At 31.9% G+C, this 22,097-nt stretch overlaps 1 protein-coding gene across 11 annotated transcripts in view; it reads left to right on the top strand.

Moving 5' to 3' along the window:
- The window catches only part of BIRC6 (baculoviral IAP repeat containing 6), a 190,170-nt gene that overhangs the window by 69,657 nt on the left and 98,416 nt on the right, over positions 1-22,097 (top strand). For 6 of the 11 annotated variants that reach the window (XR_005658299.1, XM_039887450.1, XM_039887449.1 and 3 more), the window contains 12 exons: positions 2,104-2,250; positions 6,885-7,072; positions 7,849-8,181; positions 8,425-8,524; positions 10,347-10,561; positions 10,726-10,934; positions 11,245-11,591; positions 12,214-12,433; positions 15,244-15,377; positions 16,126-16,263; positions 17,812-17,939; positions 21,481-21,612. Coding sequence is in view for 10 of the 11 variants with exons in the window: in XM_039887450.1 (XP_039743384.1) it covers positions 2,104-2,250; positions 6,885-7,072; positions 7,849-8,181; positions 8,425-8,524; positions 10,347-10,561; positions 10,726-10,934; positions 11,245-11,591; positions 12,214-12,433; positions 15,244-15,377; positions 16,126-16,263; positions 17,812-17,939; positions 21,481-21,612 (2,291 nt within the window). In the remaining variant the exon portion in view is untranslated. The remainder of the gene's footprint in view (positions 1-2,103; positions 2,251-6,884; positions 7,073-7,848; positions 8,182-8,424; positions 8,525-10,346; positions 10,562-10,725; positions 10,935-11,244; positions 11,592-12,213; positions 12,434-15,243; positions 15,378-16,125; positions 16,264-17,811; positions 17,940-21,480; positions 21,613-22,097) is intronic. The other 5 variants (XM_039887444.1, XM_039887441.1, XM_039887447.1 and 2 more) reach the window with 4 other exon arrangements.

Here is a 22,097-nt window from a genome sequence, read left to right as displayed (position 1 = left end):
TGAATGTCATTTTGTGATATTAAATAATGAAATATGTTAACATAATGAAATGTGTTAACATTTGTAAGGTCTGTATATAGTCGTGAACTAGTATTTTCTAAATAATTAATGCATGATGTTCCAACATCATGCATGAGTGAAAGATTCTTTAAAAGTGCAAGATAGGCCAATTAAACTTAGTGCAATAGAGTTTGAAAAGTTTACTTTTGAAAAGTTACTGATATCAGATAAAATTTGCCAACTGAGGTTAGTACTTGGATGGGAGACCATCTAGGAAGACCAGGTGCTGTAGGCGGGAATAAAAAAAAGTTAAAAACTGGCCAACTGATCTTTAAACCGCCACTTGTGAAGTTTTTGAGTATGTAAGGCTATTAAAATCTTCCAAGACAACTACATGTTTGTCTTGGGTTGAATTTTTTTTCATATCCTATAAAAACAATATATTAAGCCTTTTGAGCCACACTTCTCTTATTCAGGCCCGGTTCTACGTCTGGAAGTGTACTTTTTCTTCTAATAAAACTTTTCTACTATATATATAAAAAAATATTAAAAACACATTTAATGCAGAAGCAGATAGGAAAATCCAGATATCCTGATAAGCCAGATTTTAAGGAGATTTGCAAAATGTAAAACATTGCTATTCTTCCATTAAGTTAATTTTATTTTAAAGTTATTCTTTTATCAAAGAGTGGTATTTTTATATCTAATGAGTTTATTACTGTTAAGAAATTTATTTAAAATATTTCATCTTAAAATCTCTTCTATGATAAATATCAATATATATATATAACCAATATAAGTGAAAGCTCTTTAGAGTTCTTAATTATTTGAAAGATCTGAGGAGTGCTTTTAGGATTGAAAAGTGTTCATTAACCGTATTGTTCTTTTATTTCCTCCTATGTGCCATGTTCCTTCCTATTGGAGAGATTTCATTCATTTTGTTTCTTCTGCCTAGATTACCCTGCTCCAATGGAATTAATACATAAAAATCTTTTATTCTTCCCATAAATCTCATTACCTCATCATGGAAGTATTTTATTACCCCTTGCCTTAGACCAATTTCCTCTTATTAGTTCTTTGAACTTTTTTTAAGTAAAATATTGTACTTTCTTTTTAAAAGTTCAATTGCATAATTAAGAGTTTAATGCCTCATAACCTCTAACACAGAATATGTGTTTATGACAACAGAGGCCTGTCCTTTTTCTTTTGTATCACCCACATCTTGTATTAAGTGCGCATTAAATATTTTTTTTAACACTTGTGTTAGGCCCAATGCTAGGCACCAGTGGACGTTGGAAAACAGGTTATGGCAGTTTAGTCTTGCTTTTAATTTAGATCCTCCACTGTTGATGACAGTTTTTTTATCTCCTCATTCTTTCCATCTTGAGTTTTTGTGTTACTTTATCTGTTAATTCTGTTTAATGCTGATTCCAGAAAATTTGGAAAGTACTAAAAAAAAAAAAACTCTTCACCTTCATACCACGTACATTCTTAATTCTTTTGTTTGTCTGTTCAGTCTTCTTGCTATGGTTTTATTGCTGTGCTGTTATTGTTCATGTAGTTGTGACCATGTGATTTTTTTTTACTACAATATATGCTAATTTAAACTATTTGTATGAGTCTAAAGTAGTATACCTCATTCTAGAAAATTGGTGATATATACAAATTATAAAGAATCATTGATAGATAAATGTTAATATTTTAGAATGTTTCTTTAGTTTTTATTTAGTGTCGTATTTATACCGTTGATGTCGTAGATGTATTCTGATTTTATGCATACTCAACAGATTAGGCAATAGCTAATATAAGTAGCTAGTTTATTATTTTTTTCCTCATTTAAAATCTATATCACTTGTTATTTCTTGTTAATGTGAATGGCCACTGGGTCGCTTTTATGCAACTCTGCTTTTGTAGCAAGGAAACTAGTATCTCCTATTTGTTAGTTTTCTTAATACCATGTCCATTGTTGAAGCACTGTATGAAGGTTGTGTGTTTACACATTTTCCTAATTAAAATTGGAGTAGGAATATAATTTTTAATATGTCTGTTGCCTTTTAAAGATTGATTCACATAACATAAAAACTTGTTTCTTTTCTGTATTAGGAAATGGAAAGGTCAGTAGTTGCACAGCTGCCGAAGGTAGTTTCACATCTCTCACTGGACTTCTGGAAGTTGAACCCCTACACTTTACTTGTGTGTCAACTAGTGATGGAACCAGAATAGAAAGGGATGATGCAAGTACGTTTACTGGTATATACCTTCTTTCATTATATACACTCTTGTATTATATAGTATTGCTATAATAACTGATATATAAGTATACATCAGTTTGTAGTATATGTATGTTCCTTTACTGTCTTTTTAAGCAGAAACTTAAAAGGAAGGACATTTTTGGGGAAAAATCATAAGTAGTTTTATATTTTCTAAGTCTGTTCATAGAGTTTTTTTCCTGCCCACTAATGCACTGCTTTGAACCTTTTTGTTTTTATGTATGTGAATTTTTAGAAGCCTTTTAAGTTAAAAAATATTAAACATAATGAAAGTAGAGGGAACATTACGATAGACTCTATATTTCTATTATCCAGCTTCAATAATCATCAGTTGATGGCCAGTCTTTTGTGTAGTTTTGGCATCTTAATGTTCTGTTTCTTGCATTTAAAGTTAAAAGTATATTTGCTCCAATGTCTTTGAAAAGGGTGAGATGAGTAAAAAGGGAATACTGTTTTTCCAGCTAGTTTAAAGCAGCTTTGGATATATGAACCAGTATTTGAGTGTGTTAAATGTATGGTAGTGTTGATGTTTTAATGAATAATTAGTGGGAAATTGCATTTATCCTTTACTTTCTTTAACAGTTTAACAGAAAATAAAAATGGTTTGCTTCAGAAATCATGAATAATTTAATCTTGCCCTTGGCTTCACAATGGCAGAGAGTTTTCAAAGAAACCTAACCAGTTCTTTATTTGAGTGCCTTTTTATTCAGTATCATCTTATATCTTCTAATTGTGGAAGAAACCACTAAGTGACATTTATGGCTTATGTAGTTACGATGGGAGTTTCAATTTAAAATTAAATTAAAATCTAATATTTCTTTTATATAGAGATACAGGAAACATCATAATTTATTTATGTTTGTTTTCTTGGACTATTATAGTCATTTTTGTAGAAACTTACACTTTATACTAGGATAGACATTCCATGACAAGAAATTGAATTTTCAGGGCTCTTTAGTAATCAGTTAGACTCTTTCTTGGAACTGTCATAAAAGTAAGTTAAGATTTTTTTACAAATCTTAATTAAAAAATAAGAAAACTTAATGTGTTTGAGTAAGTAATGTTTTCTGAAGATATAAAATTTAAAACAGATAAGAGATTAGGTTTGAGAAAGAAAAGTACTCCATCACATTCTCCATCCATTTCCTCTCCCACAAAAGAAGCCGTGGAACCAGTTGTTTTTCCAAAGATAGTCCATGCCTGTATAGTCAGTCACCTCTGTATTCCACCGAGACTGAAACCACCAGCAACAAAGGGATTTTTATTAAATGTTAGGGCATACTCTTGATTAGTGATCATAAGGTACTAGAAGATAACTGTGGTCTCTCAGCTTCCTGTTACTTCTTTTTGGAAACATGTTAATTGTGAAATATAATGCCCAATACAGAAAAGTACAGGAAACAGTTGTATAGCCCAGCAATTTATCAGAACATAAACCATCCACCAGGTCAAGAAATAATATTTCCAGCACTCTAAAACAGCAGTCCCCAACCTTTTTGACACCAGGGACCAGTGTTCCAGTGATCTGAGGTGGAGCTAAGGTGGTGATACGCTAGTGCCGGGGAACGGCTGCAAATTCAGATGAAGCTTCACTCACTTGCCCACCACTCACCTCCTACTGTGAGGCCTGGTTCCCAATGGGCCATGGACCAGTGCCGATCTGCAGCCTGGGGGTTGGGGACCCCTGCTCTAATAGATGTCTTTGTTCTCCTTTCCATTTATTTCTTCCTCCCTTTCTTCAGAAGATAAACACTGTTCTAGCTTTTGGCGTAATCATTTTTTTGTTTTTGTATTTTTGTGTCACCACTTAATTATGCATTCCTGAGCAGTGGTTGAGTAGGATTTATATAATATAAAATTGCATTTTTATTTTTTAGTCTGCCTTCTGTTTAACCTTAGGATTTATATCATTGCATATATGTAGATAGTCCTTTTTCATTGCTGTTTATGATTCTATTGTCTGAATAAAATAAATGTATCCACTATTGATTTGTATACTATTGATTGACATTTGGGTTGTTGCATTGTGGCACTGTTAGTACTAATAGATACACTATTCTCTTGGATATGAATGTGGAAGCTAATTTGGTGCTTCATAGAGTTGTCCATATATTCAACTTTAGTAACTAACATTAAAGAAACACACTTCTTAATTTCCAAATACATGAGGATTTTCTAGTTATCTTATTATTGATTTCTATTTAAATTTGTTCACTGATCGAAAGAAATGCTCTGATTATCAAGCTTGCAAAATATGTTAAGAATTATAGTGGGTTAGCTTTTATAAGTATTCCATGAGTGCTTTATAATAATGTTTACTCAGCACTTGTTGGTGGAGTATATTCTATATATCCATTTGGACAAGTTTGCTAATTATGTATCTATTACTTTATCTACTTGGTTTTTTAGCTAATAAGACCAGTGTTAAATTTTTGTCATTGTACCTGTGGATTTGTCTATTTTAGTTTGAAACTACCCTACAAATTTAGAATGGTTGTATTTTTCTTGTGAATTGAATCTCTTATGATTACTAATTATCTCTTTATCTCTAAGATTGCTGTTTTTTCTAAAAGTAGTTTGTTTGGTATATATATACCTAGCATCAGCTTTCTTTTGGTCACTATTTGTATAGTGTATATTTTTCCTTCTTACTACATTTAGCTTTTCAGTGTCTCCTTATATTTTAGACATACTTTTAAAAGCAACATGTAGTTGGCTTTTTAAATTCCGCTATGGTAATTTTTTTAATTGGAATATTTAATTTACACTTAATGTAATTACTGATGTACATGTGTTTGAATCTACCATGTTTTTTATTTATTCTGTTAGGTTTCTCATCTTGTCAGTAATTTCTTTATCTCTCTCTCTCTCTCTCTTTTTTTTTTTTGGTGATTATATTTTTATTGGTCTATTTTTAAGTTTTTACTGTTTTTAGCGGTATCCGAGAGACCATAATACATACATACCCTTGACATCTAGAAATTCAGTTCTTATTTTTACCTTACAGTACATATATCTTTGCTGTTTTTCTGATTTTTATCTCTTTTATCTCTTTTACTCTTTTGTGCTTCCTAGGACTTCCTGCATGATATAATAGAAATGGTGATAATAGTCATCTTTTTTCTTGTTATATCTTTTTATATCTAGTTTTTAAGGCCCTTTGTATAAAAATTGAAAAGGGTACTGAAAGCTCAGATTGTGGAAAAGATTTTAAAATTAGTTTTGTAGTGTCATGATGACTTGTCCTTGGATTGTTTATGTCTCTTATGTGTTTGTAGTGACAGTTAATTTTTCCATAAACTTTTTTGGGGCATTAGATTTTAAAATCAGTAAAGGGCTAAAGTGTACCCATGGTTAATATTGAAAATCACTTAAATTATACCAACAGTGCAAGTACAACATAAATGCTTCAGTAAGTCTCATAATTTTCCCTCTGGAGTTGGAATTACTAGCTTTTGCTTTGGCAGAAAATTAGATGGAACAGATGTATTTCATTTTTGAGCACTCAGCTTATGTGAGATATGATTTTTCTTTCTTTGACCAGGCTTATATAAAGTTGAATTTGTGTAAGTTTAATGAGGTACATTGGTTTTAATCCTAGTTTGACTAATCTCAGCTCTACAGGGTAACTTCTTTGAGTCCTTCTTTACTTAATCAACTGAAAAACAGAATCATAGTACCTGCCCCTCAGGGTTGCTCATCCGTTGAATATAGTAATTAACTGAAACAGTATCACATGGTAATGCACACTAAACATTCGCTATTGTAGCAGTTATCTTTCTACCAATGTAACTTCCTAGTAAAGTCCTGTTACAAATATTAATGCTGTTGTTAGACTTGACCTCTACTTCTTGTTTGTGCTGACTTGTTTATGCTGTGTAATGGTTTTTATCTCAGCTTTTTCCCAAATTGTTTTTCACAAATATTAGCAAATATTTAATGGGAAAAAAGTTCTTTTGTAATGCATGTTTGAATAACATTGAAAAGGAAAGTCAGCTTAGCTTAAAGGATTTCATAGACTTTTAATGATGATAATGTTCATGGGTAAGCAGTATATGCCTGACTTATTTGACTATGCGTGGGACATGCTTCTCTCCATATTAGTGTTCTGGGAAGCATATGGTAGGAAACTGCTTTACACATTCTATGTGGGCCAGACTCTGTCTAGGCTATGCTTTAAAATGAGGAAATAAGTGTTGTCAGTTTTTTAAATGGTGTTCTTATAATTGAAAGTTTTTTTGAGCTTTTTGGGAGAGGGAGCAGGAGGTGTTGCTTATAAGCAATCTTAGTAAAGCAAATTTCATTATTCTCAAATTGTATGATAAGATTACTCTCATTTTGTATTTTCATGTTAGCCATTTTAAATGAAATTTCTATGCTGCAAATATTTTTAAACTTAGAAGTATAGTAATTTTTCTTTGATTTAGAAGTCATTCCTGTATCCCTTAAACACGAATGCTATTATTATCATTAAGGTTCTCTTATTTATACTCTCTAGCTTTCAGAATGAAAATTAACTATAGTTTTTGTGTCAGAATGGTATAGTAATTTCAATATGTTTCTCTGTGAATCTTTCCTTCATCCTATTTTTTTTTTCCCCTTGTCTTATGCCAGTGAGTTCCTTCGGGGTTACTCCTGCAGTAGGTGGACTATCATCTGGGACAGTTGGGGAAGCTTCGACAGCCCTGAGTTCAGCAGCCCAGGTAGCTTTGCAGTCTCTCTCTCATGCAATGGCTTCAGCCGAGCAACAGCTACAGGTGCTGCAAGAGAAACAGCAGCAGCTTTTGAAGCTTCAGCAACAGGTTGGAGACTATTTGGCTCTTTGTTCATGCTGTCTCTAAACTTCAAAAGCTGAAAAAGTACTGTAAAAATGACCATTATTTTCGTAAAGGAAAGTAGGTTGACCGATGTGAACTAATCATTTTCTTCAAAAAATGGAGGTAATGTCTTTGTGATATATTTACATTTTTAAAAATTGTATAAATGCATTTTATTTGATATATATATCTGAGGAAATAGAATTGATACTTTTTTTGCAGTCTTTAAGTAAAATCCATTCTTACTATGTTTAAACACTCTTGGTCAGACATTACAGTTACCAGTTACTATTTTATAGAATTGAAGAACCTAAAACAACTTTTTAAAGACCAGTTAAATTAAGTGAATTAAAATTTAGTAACAATGATATGTCTTGGAGATTTCATCGTGGTTTAAATGCCGTATGCAATTCCAGGTGACAAATTGTATCAGGTGAGGAAACATGAAAGTCCAATTCCCATTAATTGTTTTGAGGAAAACTTTGTTTTCTTATTTACATTTACGTGTTCTGCTTCCTTTGCACCTTTTCTTTGAGAAGGTCCTAATTCCCAAATATTCAGGAAGTTTATATCAAATATTTAACGAAGTGTATATATAGCAAAGAAATACCCTATTTTTGTTTTCCATTTTGTATTTTATTTCATTTTTATTTAACTAGGATCCAGTTAATCATGTTTATCTTCAATATATACCTGTCTAGTTCCCCACAGTTTAGGTAGCCAGGGGTAGTCTATATTTGTTGCTTTTACTTCTTTTACAGAAAGCAAAGCTGGAAGCCAAGTTACATCAGACAACAGCTGCAGCAGCTGCAGCAGCGTCAGCAGCATCAGCAGCATCAGCAGCAGGTCCCGTTCACAACTCTGTGCCTTCCAACCCAGTGGCAGCCCCTGGATTCTTCATTCATCCATCCGATGTTATTCCACCCACTCCAAAAACAACACCACTTTTTATGACTCCACCACTCACACCACCCAATGAAGCAGTTTCCGTTGTGATTAATGCCGAACTTGCACAGCTTTTCCCAGGCTCAGTTATTGATCCCCCAGCAGTCAATCTTGCTGCACATAACAAAAATTCCAGCAAGTCCAGAATGGTAAATTATTATATTTTAAATAGGTGTTCGCTTAGATATTTAAAAATATTTTGAAAAATACACATACTTTAGAAGGCAAAATGTGATTATACCAACTTGATAAATGAAATTCGATTATTTTCTTTTATAAAATATTACAGAATGTACATTAGGAAATGAGATGCGCCAATTTGATATTATGGTTCTTAGTTTTTAAATGGCAAGAGTAACATCAACATAGAGTTATACTTCTTTCTTTTCTAGAATCCACTTGGTTCTGGTCTAGCCCTTGCAGTTTCTCATGCTTCTCATTTTCTTCAACCTCCACCTCACCAGTCCATTATTATAGAACGAATGCATTCAGGTAATTGTTGACTTTCTTAAAATATTTTTCTTGCCTCGTCTGTTAGCCCTTTGAAGACTTAATATTCTGTAGTTTGATTTCCCTTTGCAAATAAATCACATTTGCTCTTGGATAAGTACATTTTACTAAGAATAAGCACTACATAAGGCTCAAAGTAAGTGCTCACCAAATTGAAGGGAGGAATGCTGCCGAATAGTTTCACTCATTCTATCTAAACAGTGGATTTGATCTATATATGAATCTCACCTATTGAACTATGATTAACATAAATATTTGCCTCCAGTGTAGCTGCTCAGTTACCATTACACTAGAAATTACACTTAAAGCAGTAGTATTCCTACCACTAGCATTCTGGTATTGGAACTGTTTCTTGAGAATAGCAGCAAGAATTACTGCTAATTATAATAATTGAGTAAGGTTAATAACATTTCATGATCTCTCGATAATTCATATTTTACCCTGCTTATATGCTAGAGACCTGTAATCAGGATAGGTGCTTTGGATTAGAGTATGTTTACTAATAAGCTATAGGCAGTTTTTACCTAACAGTCCTACCAACTGTTGGACTTGAGCAGTAGCAGAATTCAACAAAATCCTCAGATATGTTTTATAGGAAGAAGTACATGAATACAGTACATACTGTATCATATCATTTTTCTTTTATATAAACAGTTGAACTTTATTGCAGTGGGCTGTTTCCTTTTTGGAAGAGAGTTATTAAAAAATAATAAAAGTTAATAGTTTTTTCTGCATAACTAATCATTGGTAACAACATTAGTGTTGATAACATTTAAAATGAAATTTGCTGCTGTTCAGTCTTATGAAATGTGAGGAGTTGTTTACACCGTGATTTGGTTTTTTAATCTATGGAATTGACTGTGGCATATAACCGCTGTGAGGAGGAAAATTATGAATTTTGTTGTTTAATAGTTTTTCTGTTAAGAAAAGTATTGGTAACTGCCTTTTTTAATTTAAACTATTCCCATGGAGTTTAGCTCTGGTCTTGGAAGTTTAATTTAATTGAGTTCCTTCACTATAAAATGTAGATGATAAGGTTACTAGCTGCTCCTTAACCTAACCCAATAAAAAAAGATAAAGAATTAAAATACTATTAGTGATTTTACTTACTGTTTCATTAATTGAACTTCTTCCTGAAATGTGTGTGAGATGAGTGATACAAATCTGCTTTCTCTTCCATTCCTCTCAGATCGTTTGTGCCTTTCATTAGTGTGAGCATCTCACCTTGCCGAGTGATTCTAGTGCTTACACAAAAAAGACATACTACCTCTTTAGTGTGGCCCTTAAGAGTAAGCCAGTACTTCATCTGATACTGAGCTGAAGAGACAGTGATGTGTCAGTACTGGGGGAAAACGTTGAGATAAGCTGAATCTGTCTCCATTGGAGGACCTTCCTAAGTTTTTTTTTTTTTAGTGGTAATAATGACCACTTGTTATTTCAGTCTTATACTTTTACTTTGCATTTTAACTCTATAAGAGGCTTAAGAAAACTAAAATCAGGTAATAGAATTTAGTATTAATGTGTCTATATGTGAAAAAAAAAAATGACCAAATAGCCAAAAGAAGATAAGTACTTTTAGAGTTAATCTATATACTATTTTTATTTAACTTTTTCCTCGGATGTTTTAAATTAAATTTATGTGTACAGTTGATAGTACATTTTTAACTTAAGTCTTGGAGTTCAAACTTACATAGATTGAAGTTTCAGAAATTTTAAGATGATTTTTCCAAATATTTTTTTCGATATATCTTTCTATTAATTGATATATGGTATTTTTGGTCAACTGTTACTTTCCCTCTCATAGGAGCAAGGAGGTTTGTGACCTTGGATTTTGGTAGACCAATACTGTTGACAGATGTATTGATTCCCACTTGTGGAGACTTGGCCTCCTTGTCAATTGACATTTGGACATTAGGAGAAGAGGTGGATGGGAGGCGCTTGGTAGTGGCAACTGATATAAGCACCCACTCACTAATTCTTCATGACTTGATACCACCTCCTGTGTGCAGATTCATGAAGGTAAAGAACTTCAAGAAAGTGAATTGATACGTTTTTCTATGTTTCTGAAAAGTTATGAAAAATATACAGACATATGATTTGAAAGTATAACTGTATCTTTTAAAATATATTATTCAGATTTTTATTGGTGCAGATGGACATGTACATATAATTTCTCATTCCAGATCACGGTCATTGGACGTTATGGAAGTACCAATGCCAGAGCCAAAATCCCTTTAGGATTTTACTATGGTCATACCTACATCTTGCCTTGGGAGAGTGAACTAAAATTAATGCATGATCCTCTAAGAGGAGAAGGAGAATATGCAAACCAACCAGAAATTGATCAGCATTTAGCAATGATGGTTGCTCTACAGGAGGATATACAGTGCAGGTTGGTAGAAAATTACAGTAGAATTTAATCTTACTGAAATCCTACATTTTGTTTAATGTCTTGCATATAATTGTTAAGAAATTTCTTGTAAGTGTATAGAAAAGAATAGATGGAAGATGTTAGCATATTATAATAAAGCATTAATATAATGTGATTTAATAATTAGCTCTATTTAATACTTACCAAATAATTAATTTTTTTAATGGTTGTGTGATAACATGTTTTAGAAATTTAATTTTTAGTGTGTATCTACATGTACATCAAAGAATATTATGGGAATTATTTTGTACATTTATCTTTTTACTTATAGGTATAACTTAGCTTGTCATCGACTGGAAACTCTTTTGCAAAGTATTGATCTTCCTCCTCTCAACAGTGCTAACAATGCACAGTACTTCTTGCGAAAGCCAGACAAAGCAGTTGAGGAAGACAGTAGAGTTTTTTCCTCCTATCAGGATTGTATTCAGCTACAGCTTCAACTAAATTTGGCTCATAATGCAGTGCAGAGACTCAAAGTAGCTCTAGGTGCAAGTAGGAAGATGTTGAATGAAACATCAGATCCAAAAGATTTAATTCAGACGTCTTCCACAGAGCAGTTACGTACTATCATCAGATATTTATTGGATACTTTGCTCAGCCTCCTTCACTCTACCAATGGTTTGTATTTGGCTTAAGTACTTTGAAGACTAGAAATAAGTTTGATGGAATCTTGTTGCATATTTGATTGTGTTGATATTTCATGGATATTGTTATCCTTTCTAATGTATTTATGAAATGTATTCTTTAAGTTAATTCAAAATATTTAAGTTAATTCAACATATTTTTATTTGTTTTTCTTATATGGATTTTTGATTATTTCTTTTCTTGAGTTTCTGCTATTGAAGTGCCACATCATTGTGTTACTGGCAAAATAAATATTATTTAGGAGTGATACAGTGAAAACCATTAATAATTGCTAATTTAATATGGAGCTGTCATTTTCTAGCCAGGAGATATTTTTGATCATTACAGATGCATACACAAACACACGTGGTCACATAGCCATCTCATATACCTTACTGCACATACAAGAAATATAGTGGATTTAATTGCTAACTCTTCTATTCCTCAGATATTTAGTAATTAAATTTCTAGATACAAGGAGTAAATAAATGAATGAATAAATAGAATATAATTGTATACTGATTGCTGGTGAAGAAGAAAACATCTAGGCATACCAGTTTTCATATTAGAGCATACACTTAAATGGGAAATTTTATTGTTTTCTTTCTTGTAATAGGACACTCTGTTCCTGCAGTTTTGCAGAGCACATTTCATGCCCAGGCTTGTGAAGAGCTTTTTAAACACTTGTGCATCAGTGGAACCCCAAAGATACGGTTGCATACTGGTCTTCTTCTTGTTCAACTCTGTGGTGGTGAAAGATGGTGGGGTCAGTTTCTTTCTAATGTTCTTCAGGAATTGTACAATTCAGAGCAGCTTCTCATCTTTCCACAGGATAGGTAGGTCAGAAAATATTAAACTTATTTGTTATTAATGATTTATACTTGTCACAGATTTTGAAATTTTCTGTGTATGGATACTGGGTGTGGAAAAATGGAGCATGTTTATTTCAGACTTTGAGGAATGCCCAGTGAAGGGCATATGAAGAAGACTATGCGTGATACAACCAGACTACATTCTTTAGTTTCCTTATCGAATCTGTGGAGTTTATAGATCTTTGTTTACAAGTATTTCCTATCAGATCATGTTAGTTTATGTGTTAAATGTGTTTTTCTGAGGCTCTGATAAAGTTCTCGCTCCCCGATTTCTTGTGCATAAAGTTAGAAAATACAACCTGTAGCTTGAAGAAAAGCTGATTTTAACATTATACCTTCAGATATCTTGCTAAGAACCAAATGTTTTATCATTACTATGTTAAATTTTAATGTAAATTATTTTTCCTTTATTTTTTTTATTCATTTTTTTGAACAACAAATTTTTTTTTTTTTTTTTTTTCAAATTGTGGATGTTTGACTTAGAGATCACTTTTTAGCAGGGTTGGTTCCTCTTCTTGACTTGCAGGTGGTTTTCTTGTGTCTTCACATGGCTTTTCCTCTATTTTATTGTTTTAATTACAGTTGACATTCAATATTATACTTGTTTCAGGTGTACAGTATAGTTGTAGAAATTATGTAATATATGAAGTGATCCCTCTGATTAGTCTAGTACCCACTTGGCATATACATAATTATCACAATATTATTGACTGTATTCCCTATGCTGTACTTTCTATTCCTGTGACTATTTTGTGATAGTCACCACCAATTTGTACTTCTTAATCCCTTCACCTTTTCACTTAGCCCCACAATGTCCTTCCCATCTGGAAACCACCATTTTGTTCTCTGTATCTATGAATCTGTTTCTGTTTTGTTTGTTCATTTATTTTATTCTTTTAGATCCCACGTATAAATGAGATCATATGGTATTTGTCTTTCTCTGTCAGTATTTCACCTTGCATAATACTTCTGGGTCTACTCATGTTGTCACAAATGCTAGGATTCTATTTATTTGTTTATTTATTTTTAATGGCTGAGTAATCGTCCATCATATATATGTACCACAACTTCTTTATCTAATTGTCTATTGACACTTAGATCTTTCATATCTTGACTGTTATAAATAGTACTGTAGTGAACATAGAGGTGCATGTATCTTTTTGAGTTTTAGTGTTTTGGATTTCTTCACGTAAATACCCAGAATTGGAATTACTGGGTCATAAAGTAGTTCTAATTTCAATTTTTTGAGGAACCTCCATACTGTTTTCCATGGTGGCTGCACCGTGGAATCCCACCAACAGTGCACGAGGGTTCTCTTTTTTACATATCCTCGCCAACACTTGCTGTTTGTTGATGTATTGAAGATTGCTATTCTGACAGATGTGAGGTGATATCTCATTATGGTTTTTAAATTGTATTTCTCTGATGAGTAGTGATGTTGATCATCTTTTTATATATCTATTGGCCATCTGTATGTCCTCTTTGGAGAAATATTTATTCAGGTCTGCTGCCTAGTTTTTAATTGGATTTTTTTTTTTGGTGTTGAGTTATATGAGTTTTTTTATAAATTTTGGATATTAACCCCTTATCAGATGTATCATAGGCAAATATCTTCTCCAAATCAGTCGGTTGTCTTTTCATTTTCTTGGTGGTTTCCTTTGCTGTTCAAAACTTTTTAATTTTCTTTAATTTGCTTATTGTTTTCTTTTGTTTCCCTTGCCTGAGGAGATATATCAGAAAAAAATATTACTAAGAGCAATGTCAGAGTTCACTGCCTATGTTTTCTTCTTCTCAGAGTTTTATGGTTTAAGGTCTTACATTTAAGTCTTTAATCCATTTTGAGTTTATTCTTTTATATGGTGTAAGAAGGTAGTCCAGTTCCATTTTTTTGCATGTATCTCCAGTTTTCCCAACACTTTATCGAATAGACTGTCTTTACCCCATTGTATATTCTTGTCATCTTTGTTGTAGATTAGTCAATCATGTAGCTGTAGGTGTGTTTATAGGCTCTACAGATATTATCTGTCTGGCACTATTATTAACAGTGCCATGCTGTTTTGATTACTGTAGCCTTGTAATATAGTTCAATATCAGGTAGTGTGATACCTCCAACTTTGTTCTTTCTCAAGATTGCTGTGGCCATTCAGATCTTTTGTGGTTCTATATAAATTTTAAAATTATTTGTTCTAGTTCTATGAAAAATTCCAGTGGTATTTTGATAGGGATTGCATTGAATCTGTAGATTGCTTTGTGTAGTATGGACATTTTAACGATGTTAATTCTTCCTCTCTATGAGCACAGTAAGAGGATGACGGGGTTCCCAGCAGCCTTCTGTTTCACCCTGACAGACGGAATCCCTGCTGACTTTCACAGCCAAATGTTGTGGGGGTGCCACTTTCTGGCACTGGTGCTCCAACCTGGGGAGCTTGTTATGGGGCTGGGACCTCTTGCTCCTCAGGGGACATCTGCAGTTGACCTGATTCTCAACTGCCATATGTGGATGAGGGGCCAGCTTGTTTTGTGTCTCTGTCCCTCCTACCAGTCTCATCGTGGCTTTTTTTTTTAAATATCCTTCATTATAGGATTTCTGTTAGTCTTCAGATGGCTCTCAAGGTTGATTGTTATATAATTTTAATGTGATCATGGGAGTAGGCAAACAGCATTTACCTACTCCACCATTTTGACCAAAACTCCAATGTAAATTATTTTTTAAATGAGCAATTACATTGATTCATAATGGGTATTTTATTTACTTTTTTTTTTTTTTTTTTTAGAGTCTTCATGTTACTTTCCTGCATTGGTCAAAGATCACTTAGTAATAGTGGAGTATTAGAAAGCTTACTTAATCTATTGGATAATTTACTGTCACCTCTTCAGCCACAGTTACCTATGCATCGGAGGACAGAAGGTATTGTTTAAAGAGTTAAATTTAGTAGAAATGTAAGATTTCTATAAATACTGCTTTTTTAAAATGATTAGTTTGAAATAAATACTCCTAAAAATATTCATTGCTGCACATTTTGTTACTGTTTTTATGATGTAGACTTTTAAGAATGATTAGCCTTCATGTGACTGACTGTCATATAGCTATTGCTTTTTAAATGTTAACTTTTCATTATTTGAATTTTGAACTTGGAAATTGTCATAATATGTTTCTTTTATATCATAACTAAAACTCTTTTAAATTTAAGCTTTATGGTACCATTGCTGTTTAAGCTTTATGGTACCATTTAAGCTTTATGTACCATTTGAATTTCATTTGAGCAAGAAAATTGTTATTGGAATTAAAACCTTAGAACATAGTTTAAAACCATATTAATTGTATATTGAGAGTTAGATTTTTTATTTCAGTCACCTGTAAATCTAAGAATAGCATCTTATACCTTGTTTTCTAGTTTACAAATTATCTGTTGAATTCAACCTACAATTAAGAATCTATTTTCATACCATGAAACATTGGTCTGCTATTAGATTGAATGTGTTACTCAATTTATGGCCATAAATTTCCAATTTTGAGGCTTATTTTAAATAAATGTTAGTATTAGTAATGATATGGTATGTTTTGGATTTATATAATATTTTATAATTATTTTATTAGATTTTAGTAGAGCTTTTAGAATCACCTGATTTCTTTTCCTCCTCTCATGTCTATTTAGGAGTACTAGACATTCCCATGATCAGTTGGGTAGTTATGCTGGTGTCCAGGTTACTGGATTATGTGTCAACTGTTGAAGATGAAGCAGCAGCTGCAAAGAAACCTTTGAATGGTAAAGACAGAGAGAGGTTTCTGACAGGTATCAGAAATTTATAATAATCTATTGGTGGGGTTTTTGAGAGACTCACTGTTGTTCCAGAACTGGCTATTGGCTTGGAGATTCCAGCTGTATGTAATTTATTTAAAATGTGAATCAACTTTACCAGAAATCTGTTTAAGGATAGAGTTTATTTTTAAAGTACTTTATGGACAAGCCCTTTGTCTGAATATGACTTTGGTTTCTAAATAGAATCATGCCTTTCACAAGGTTTTCCTCCATGCTCATTTAAATACTCCGTAATAACATACATATATGTGAAGTTATGAAAAGGAAATTTGGTAAGAGTTTTGTAGTTTTGTTATTTTAGTATAGTGAGTTATTCCATTTACTATAATAAAACATAGTTCTACTAATTAATTATAAATGACTTTAACATTAGACACAGAAAATTCCAGATTTTGAGTTTATAATCTTTTTCTATAAGCTGGAGACACAGCAAAATTTAAAAATGAAAAGAAATCAAACTGTAAGACATTATTTTCTTCCTCTCTCCTAAGTTAACAAGATATGAAATAGCTACATCTAAGTACTATAACATTTGGAATTTTAAATAAGATCACTTGAATTTAAATAAGATCACTTGAAATGTAGGTCAATCAATTGTTTATGATGTACATTATATTTGGGATGAGGACGGGAGAATTTTTTCACGTACAGGGCATTTGTCTTGTGTTTATTTTTTAAACAAATGCTTTATGTCAATGGTCACTTTACTCAGTTATAGAATATAGAGGTAAGACATACAATTAAATACAACAGTATAAAGCTAGAATATAACAGATAGTAAATACAATATAAAGCTAGAATATTACAGATAATATTGATAGTATTTTGTTTATATCATTCAGATATTTTGAAAACACATTCATGGAAGACATTTATTTTAGGTTTACAGAATTTGAACTGTCTTGAAAATTGAGTAATAGAGAATAGAAAAAAATATTTTTAGGTTAAGCAGACATGAACAAATAATTGGAGATGGGTGATGTATGGTATTAAGCCTGCATTAAGCAGAATAATGACACTTAAAGAGTAGTCTGGATATATTCCCAAAAATGAGAATGGAGCTACATAGCATGTTTTTTGTACTATTCAACCTTATTTTTGCAGTTATTAAGTCAAAATACTTAGTACCATTTTTGGGGGTACCTGCACAAAAGCATATGAGCTTGAAATATAGGCCATTTTTGAATATTTGTTATTGTTAGAATTGAGTGATATTATTAAAGTTGCATGAGAATTGAGTGATATTATTAAAGTTGCATGAGAATTCTTAAACAGTTGTGGAGAAAGATGGCTGGCTGTTATCTTAATGGAAAGATTGGAGATAGAACTTCGGTCTTAAAGTCATGTAGGGTCTAGGATAACCTTTCTAGAGTCAAGTCTTCCTAGCAGTTTTTTTTTACAGTGGTTTTCTTAATTTTCTTTAAAAGTGCTTTGAGACATTTATAATTTTATGTTTACTGTGTTTGAAAAGTAAAGTCATATCTAACAGAATTATTAATGAAACTTTTCTTTGCCCTATAGGTAACCAGTGGAGTTTCATTAACAATAATCTGCACACTCAGAACATAAATAGGTCTTCCAAAGGCAGTAGTAGCCTTGATAGATTATATTCTAGGAAAATCAGAAAGCAACTAGTTCATCATAAACAGGTAATTTTCAGTAATTTTTTGTTTTAATATTTGAGAACATTGCTTTGGTGGTTGCATAAGATAGACTTGCCATCAGATCTTAGGTATGACATTTAACAAGCTCATAGGGAAATTATTTAACATTTTGAGACTGAGTTTCCTTATTTGTAAGAAGGCAACAATATGTAGTTTACAGATTTTTGGTGATGTCCTTTAAGTTAACTACTCTTCAGGGTTCCATGACTACCATTCTAAATCGGGCCGTCACTGTCCTTTGCCTAGTGAAAGACCTCTCTGCTTTTGTTCTTTCTCAGTCCAGTCCATTTTTCATGATGCCCCTGGGCAGTTCTTTTTAAATACAAACTCAATCATACCACTCCTCTAAATTCTTAGTGGCTTCCACTTGACGTTTGGGTAAAGATCAAATTCCTTAACATGACTTTAAGGGTATCTGTTATCTGTCCCTCTGTCAAACTTTCTGGTTTGAATTTTGATTTAGCTATATTGAATTTGAGTTTCTGGACCATGTACACCAGTTTTCTCATACAGGATTTTTGCATGTGCTGTTTTTTTTTTTTTCTTCCAACCACAGACTTTACTCTTTTGGTTGGATATTAATTTATTTTTTCAGGTATTAGTTCATACATTCAGTTCTTCAAAGAGGTCTTCCCTGCTTTCTAAATTAGGATAGTACCCCATTCAGTATGTTCCTTATGTATCCTATATTTTTTCTTTCATTATATTCATCATTATTTTTTGTAAGGATTGTTTCATTTTGTGAACATGAGATTTGTGCATTTCACTGTGAGTAAATGATTTCTTAAAGTTTTAGGAGTCATGTAGAGTGAGTACTCTTTTAGACCTGGCTTCTTTTCCTCAAAATGATGTATTTGAGATTCATCCATGTTATTTGAGTGTATTAATGGTTCTTTTTTATCCTTTACTACTCTTCCATTATTTGAATGTTCCAAATCCTGTTTATCCATTGATGAACCCTTTAGTTTTTGGTTTATTCTTTAATTGTTCCTTTTTGAAATATAAACAGATATACATATATGTGTCTTTCTCTGCTTCTCCAGTGTGCATATGTGTGCATACACACTCACTCACAGGTCATATATTAGGATGTGATTTTATTGCAAGATATCTGTGGATTCTTGTGGTTTCTTTCTCAATTGGTTCCATTATCTCTCTTTGAAATAACGTAAAGTTTTTTCAGTGCACATTTTACTCTGTGAAAGTGAGTTTATAGCTGACTTCAGATTCTTATGAGCCAGTACTTTATTATAATTATTTTTTAAAGTATATCTTTCTTTTTTTTATAGTATATACTATATTCTTGATACTTAGCGTAGAGCCTAGTGTATTATCAATAAATATTTGCGTAATCGATTTAAGATGAAATATGATTTTATGTGAAAACTTAGGATCTGGCAAATTTATGAAAGCTTTGGGCTTTTTTGAAAACATGACTTAGCACTAAATTTTTATTTTCATTTCTGAAGTTTTCATCTATGAGCTAACTATTCAATCATTTGCAAGGCAAATGATGTGAAGCTTTCGCCCTTAACTCTTTTTTTAGACACTTGACTAATTTTAGATGGTACTAATTTGCATCCTTTCAAATCCAGCTAAAATTTATTGGGTGCTTAATGTTTATGCTTGCCATATTTAATTTATGATATGAAAATGGAAAATAAACCTAGAGTATAATATATTTTCTTAGTAAAATATTACTATTGTATTTTATTCTTTGCTATGAAGGACATTATTGGCACAGTTAGCAAAACTTAAAATGGTGTCTGAGGAATAGTTGCTATTAGTCCATCAGTATTACTTCTCTGATTTTGATGGTTATATTATGGTTTATAGGAGAAGGTTCCCGTTTCTAGGAAATATGCAATAAAGTAAGTTGCCAACTTACATAGTTTACGGGAAAATGTCTTTGTATAGTATTTTAAATTATTGATTAAAATTGTGGTTGTTTAAAAGTAATTATTTTTTTCTTGATTGTAGTTGCTGTGTAGGTTAACTATAGAACTTTTAGAATATTTTTCAGAAAATACTGATTTGTAGTAGTTTTCACATTCACATAATATACATTGATTATTGAATACATTTACATGCTGGTTTTAATTTCTCATACTTTTTTCCCCATATATGGAGATAACAGTCAAGTTGGTATTTCTTTATAATATAATATGAAATTTTTTTTCCTGATAACAAAAATATGTTGAAATAGTAGAAATTTAGGAAGTAGTCTTTGAAAAGGCTACTAAGTTCTTAACTATATTATTCACTTATAATTGAGGCTATAACTGTGTAGTGACTTTCTGTTTTGAGTAGTGTTCTGCATGTATGGCTATATGTGGAAGTGATTAAGTCATTCAGTAGATATTTAAGGTCTTTCTGGGCAGAGATTTCCGCCCCCCATTTTGGTCTGTTTACTGACTAGTTGTTGCCGGGGGTTAGGGATGGGGCAGATGGGATAAGAGGGGAGTGGGTAGGCAACATAAAAGGACAACATTAGGGAATATTGTGGTGATGGAACTATTGAGTAGTGACTGTAGTTGTAGGTACATAAAACAACACACTTCTGGAATTATATACAACTAAAATATACAAACACACATATGAGTATAAGTGAAAGTGGAGAAATCTGATTAAGATTGGTGAATTATAACTACCGTTACCCTGTTGTAATATTGTGTATTATACTATATTTTTGCAAGATGTTATCATTGGGGGAAATTGGGTTAAGTGTACAAGAGCTCTCTGTATTATTTCTTACAACTGCATAGAAATCTACAGCTATCTCAATAAAAATTTTAAATTTCAATAAAAAACATAAGCATACTCTTTAGGGAGAGTCTCATAAAAGTTAAGCTAAGAATATTGAGCAACAAAAATATTTCTCTCATATATTTAAAAATAATTCTTTCCTTCTATTAAAAAAAAATCTCATTAGTGGTTTAAAAAAGAAAGTCTTCTAGTTATTCCCCTTCTCCCATATGATAAAGAATTGGTTAATTTTAAATTATAGCATAGAGAGATCTTGTGATTTGGATTTAGAAATGCTTTTTTTTTTTTATCAGTAACACAATGGAAACTAGAAATTTCAGGGAATTATAGTCATCCCTTGGTATCCACAGGGAATTTGTTCCAGAACCCTGCAGATAACCAAAATCTGCAGATGCTCAAGTCTCTTATATAAAATGGCATAACCTATGTATATCCTCCCGTACACTTTAAATCATCTCTAGATTACTTAGTAATATGGTGTAATTGTTATCTAGATAGTTGTTACATTATTTAGGGAATAATGACAAGAATAAAAAGTCTGTACATATTCAGTACAGAGACAACTGTGGTAGTTGGGCCTGCCTACATACATAGTACATGTCAGAAAGAAGGTAAAATTTGAATCTGAGCTAGGGGAACTGGCATACAGGGAAGGCCGACTGTACTTATTCATTGGTTTGATGTATAAATTCTGTGAGGAGTATAATAATTTACTTTGTTGTTTTTAACATGGTTAGTTATAAGATTTTTTTTTTTAAAGCAACTTAACCTACTAAAGGCGAAACAGAAGGCTTTGGTTGAACAGATGGAAAAAGAAAAAATACAGAGTAACAAAGGATCATCATATAAACTTCTGGTAGAGCAAGCAAAACTAAAGCAAGCTACTTCAAAGGTATGACTTTTATTTTTAATGTAATTATCTTAGAAGAGTCACTTTCCCTTTTAGTATTTTTAATTATTTTAGGTAAATATCTTTAATAATGATCAGGAAACTTAAATATATGTTATTCTGTTTATCAACAGAGAAATCTGTTCTAAACACTGTGAGCAGGGGTAGCTTTTAACATTTCCTTGAGATAAAAGACTCAAGGAAATGTATAGTTTTCCTAATCTGTCCTTTCTAAATGAAAGTTTTGCAATGATTTGTAAATAAAATTTTTAAAATAACATGTTTTAAATTTGAGAGTTAACACTTATATGTAGCAACCAAGTTTGTGATGGTGTTTCTATAAATATGAAATTATAGTCATTCCCTCAGATTTTGAAATTAATACTCAATAATTGAAGTTATGTAAGTTTCTTTACAATTCACCTTTTATGAATTACTTTTAGGATGTTTTGGTTATGTTTATTTATGATGTTGGATTTGACCAAATG

The sequence above is a fragment of the Pteropus medius genome, unplaced genomic scaffold, assembly GCF_902729225.1.
Source record: "Pteropus medius unplaced genomic scaffold, Ma_sr-lr_union100, whole genome shotgun sequence".
Lineage (NCBI taxonomy): Eukaryota > Metazoa > Chordata > Mammalia > Chiroptera > Pteropodidae > Pteropus > Pteropus medius.
The sequence above is the reverse complement of the archived record's forward strand: the minus strand, read 5'-3'. Positions and strand labels throughout refer to the sequence as shown.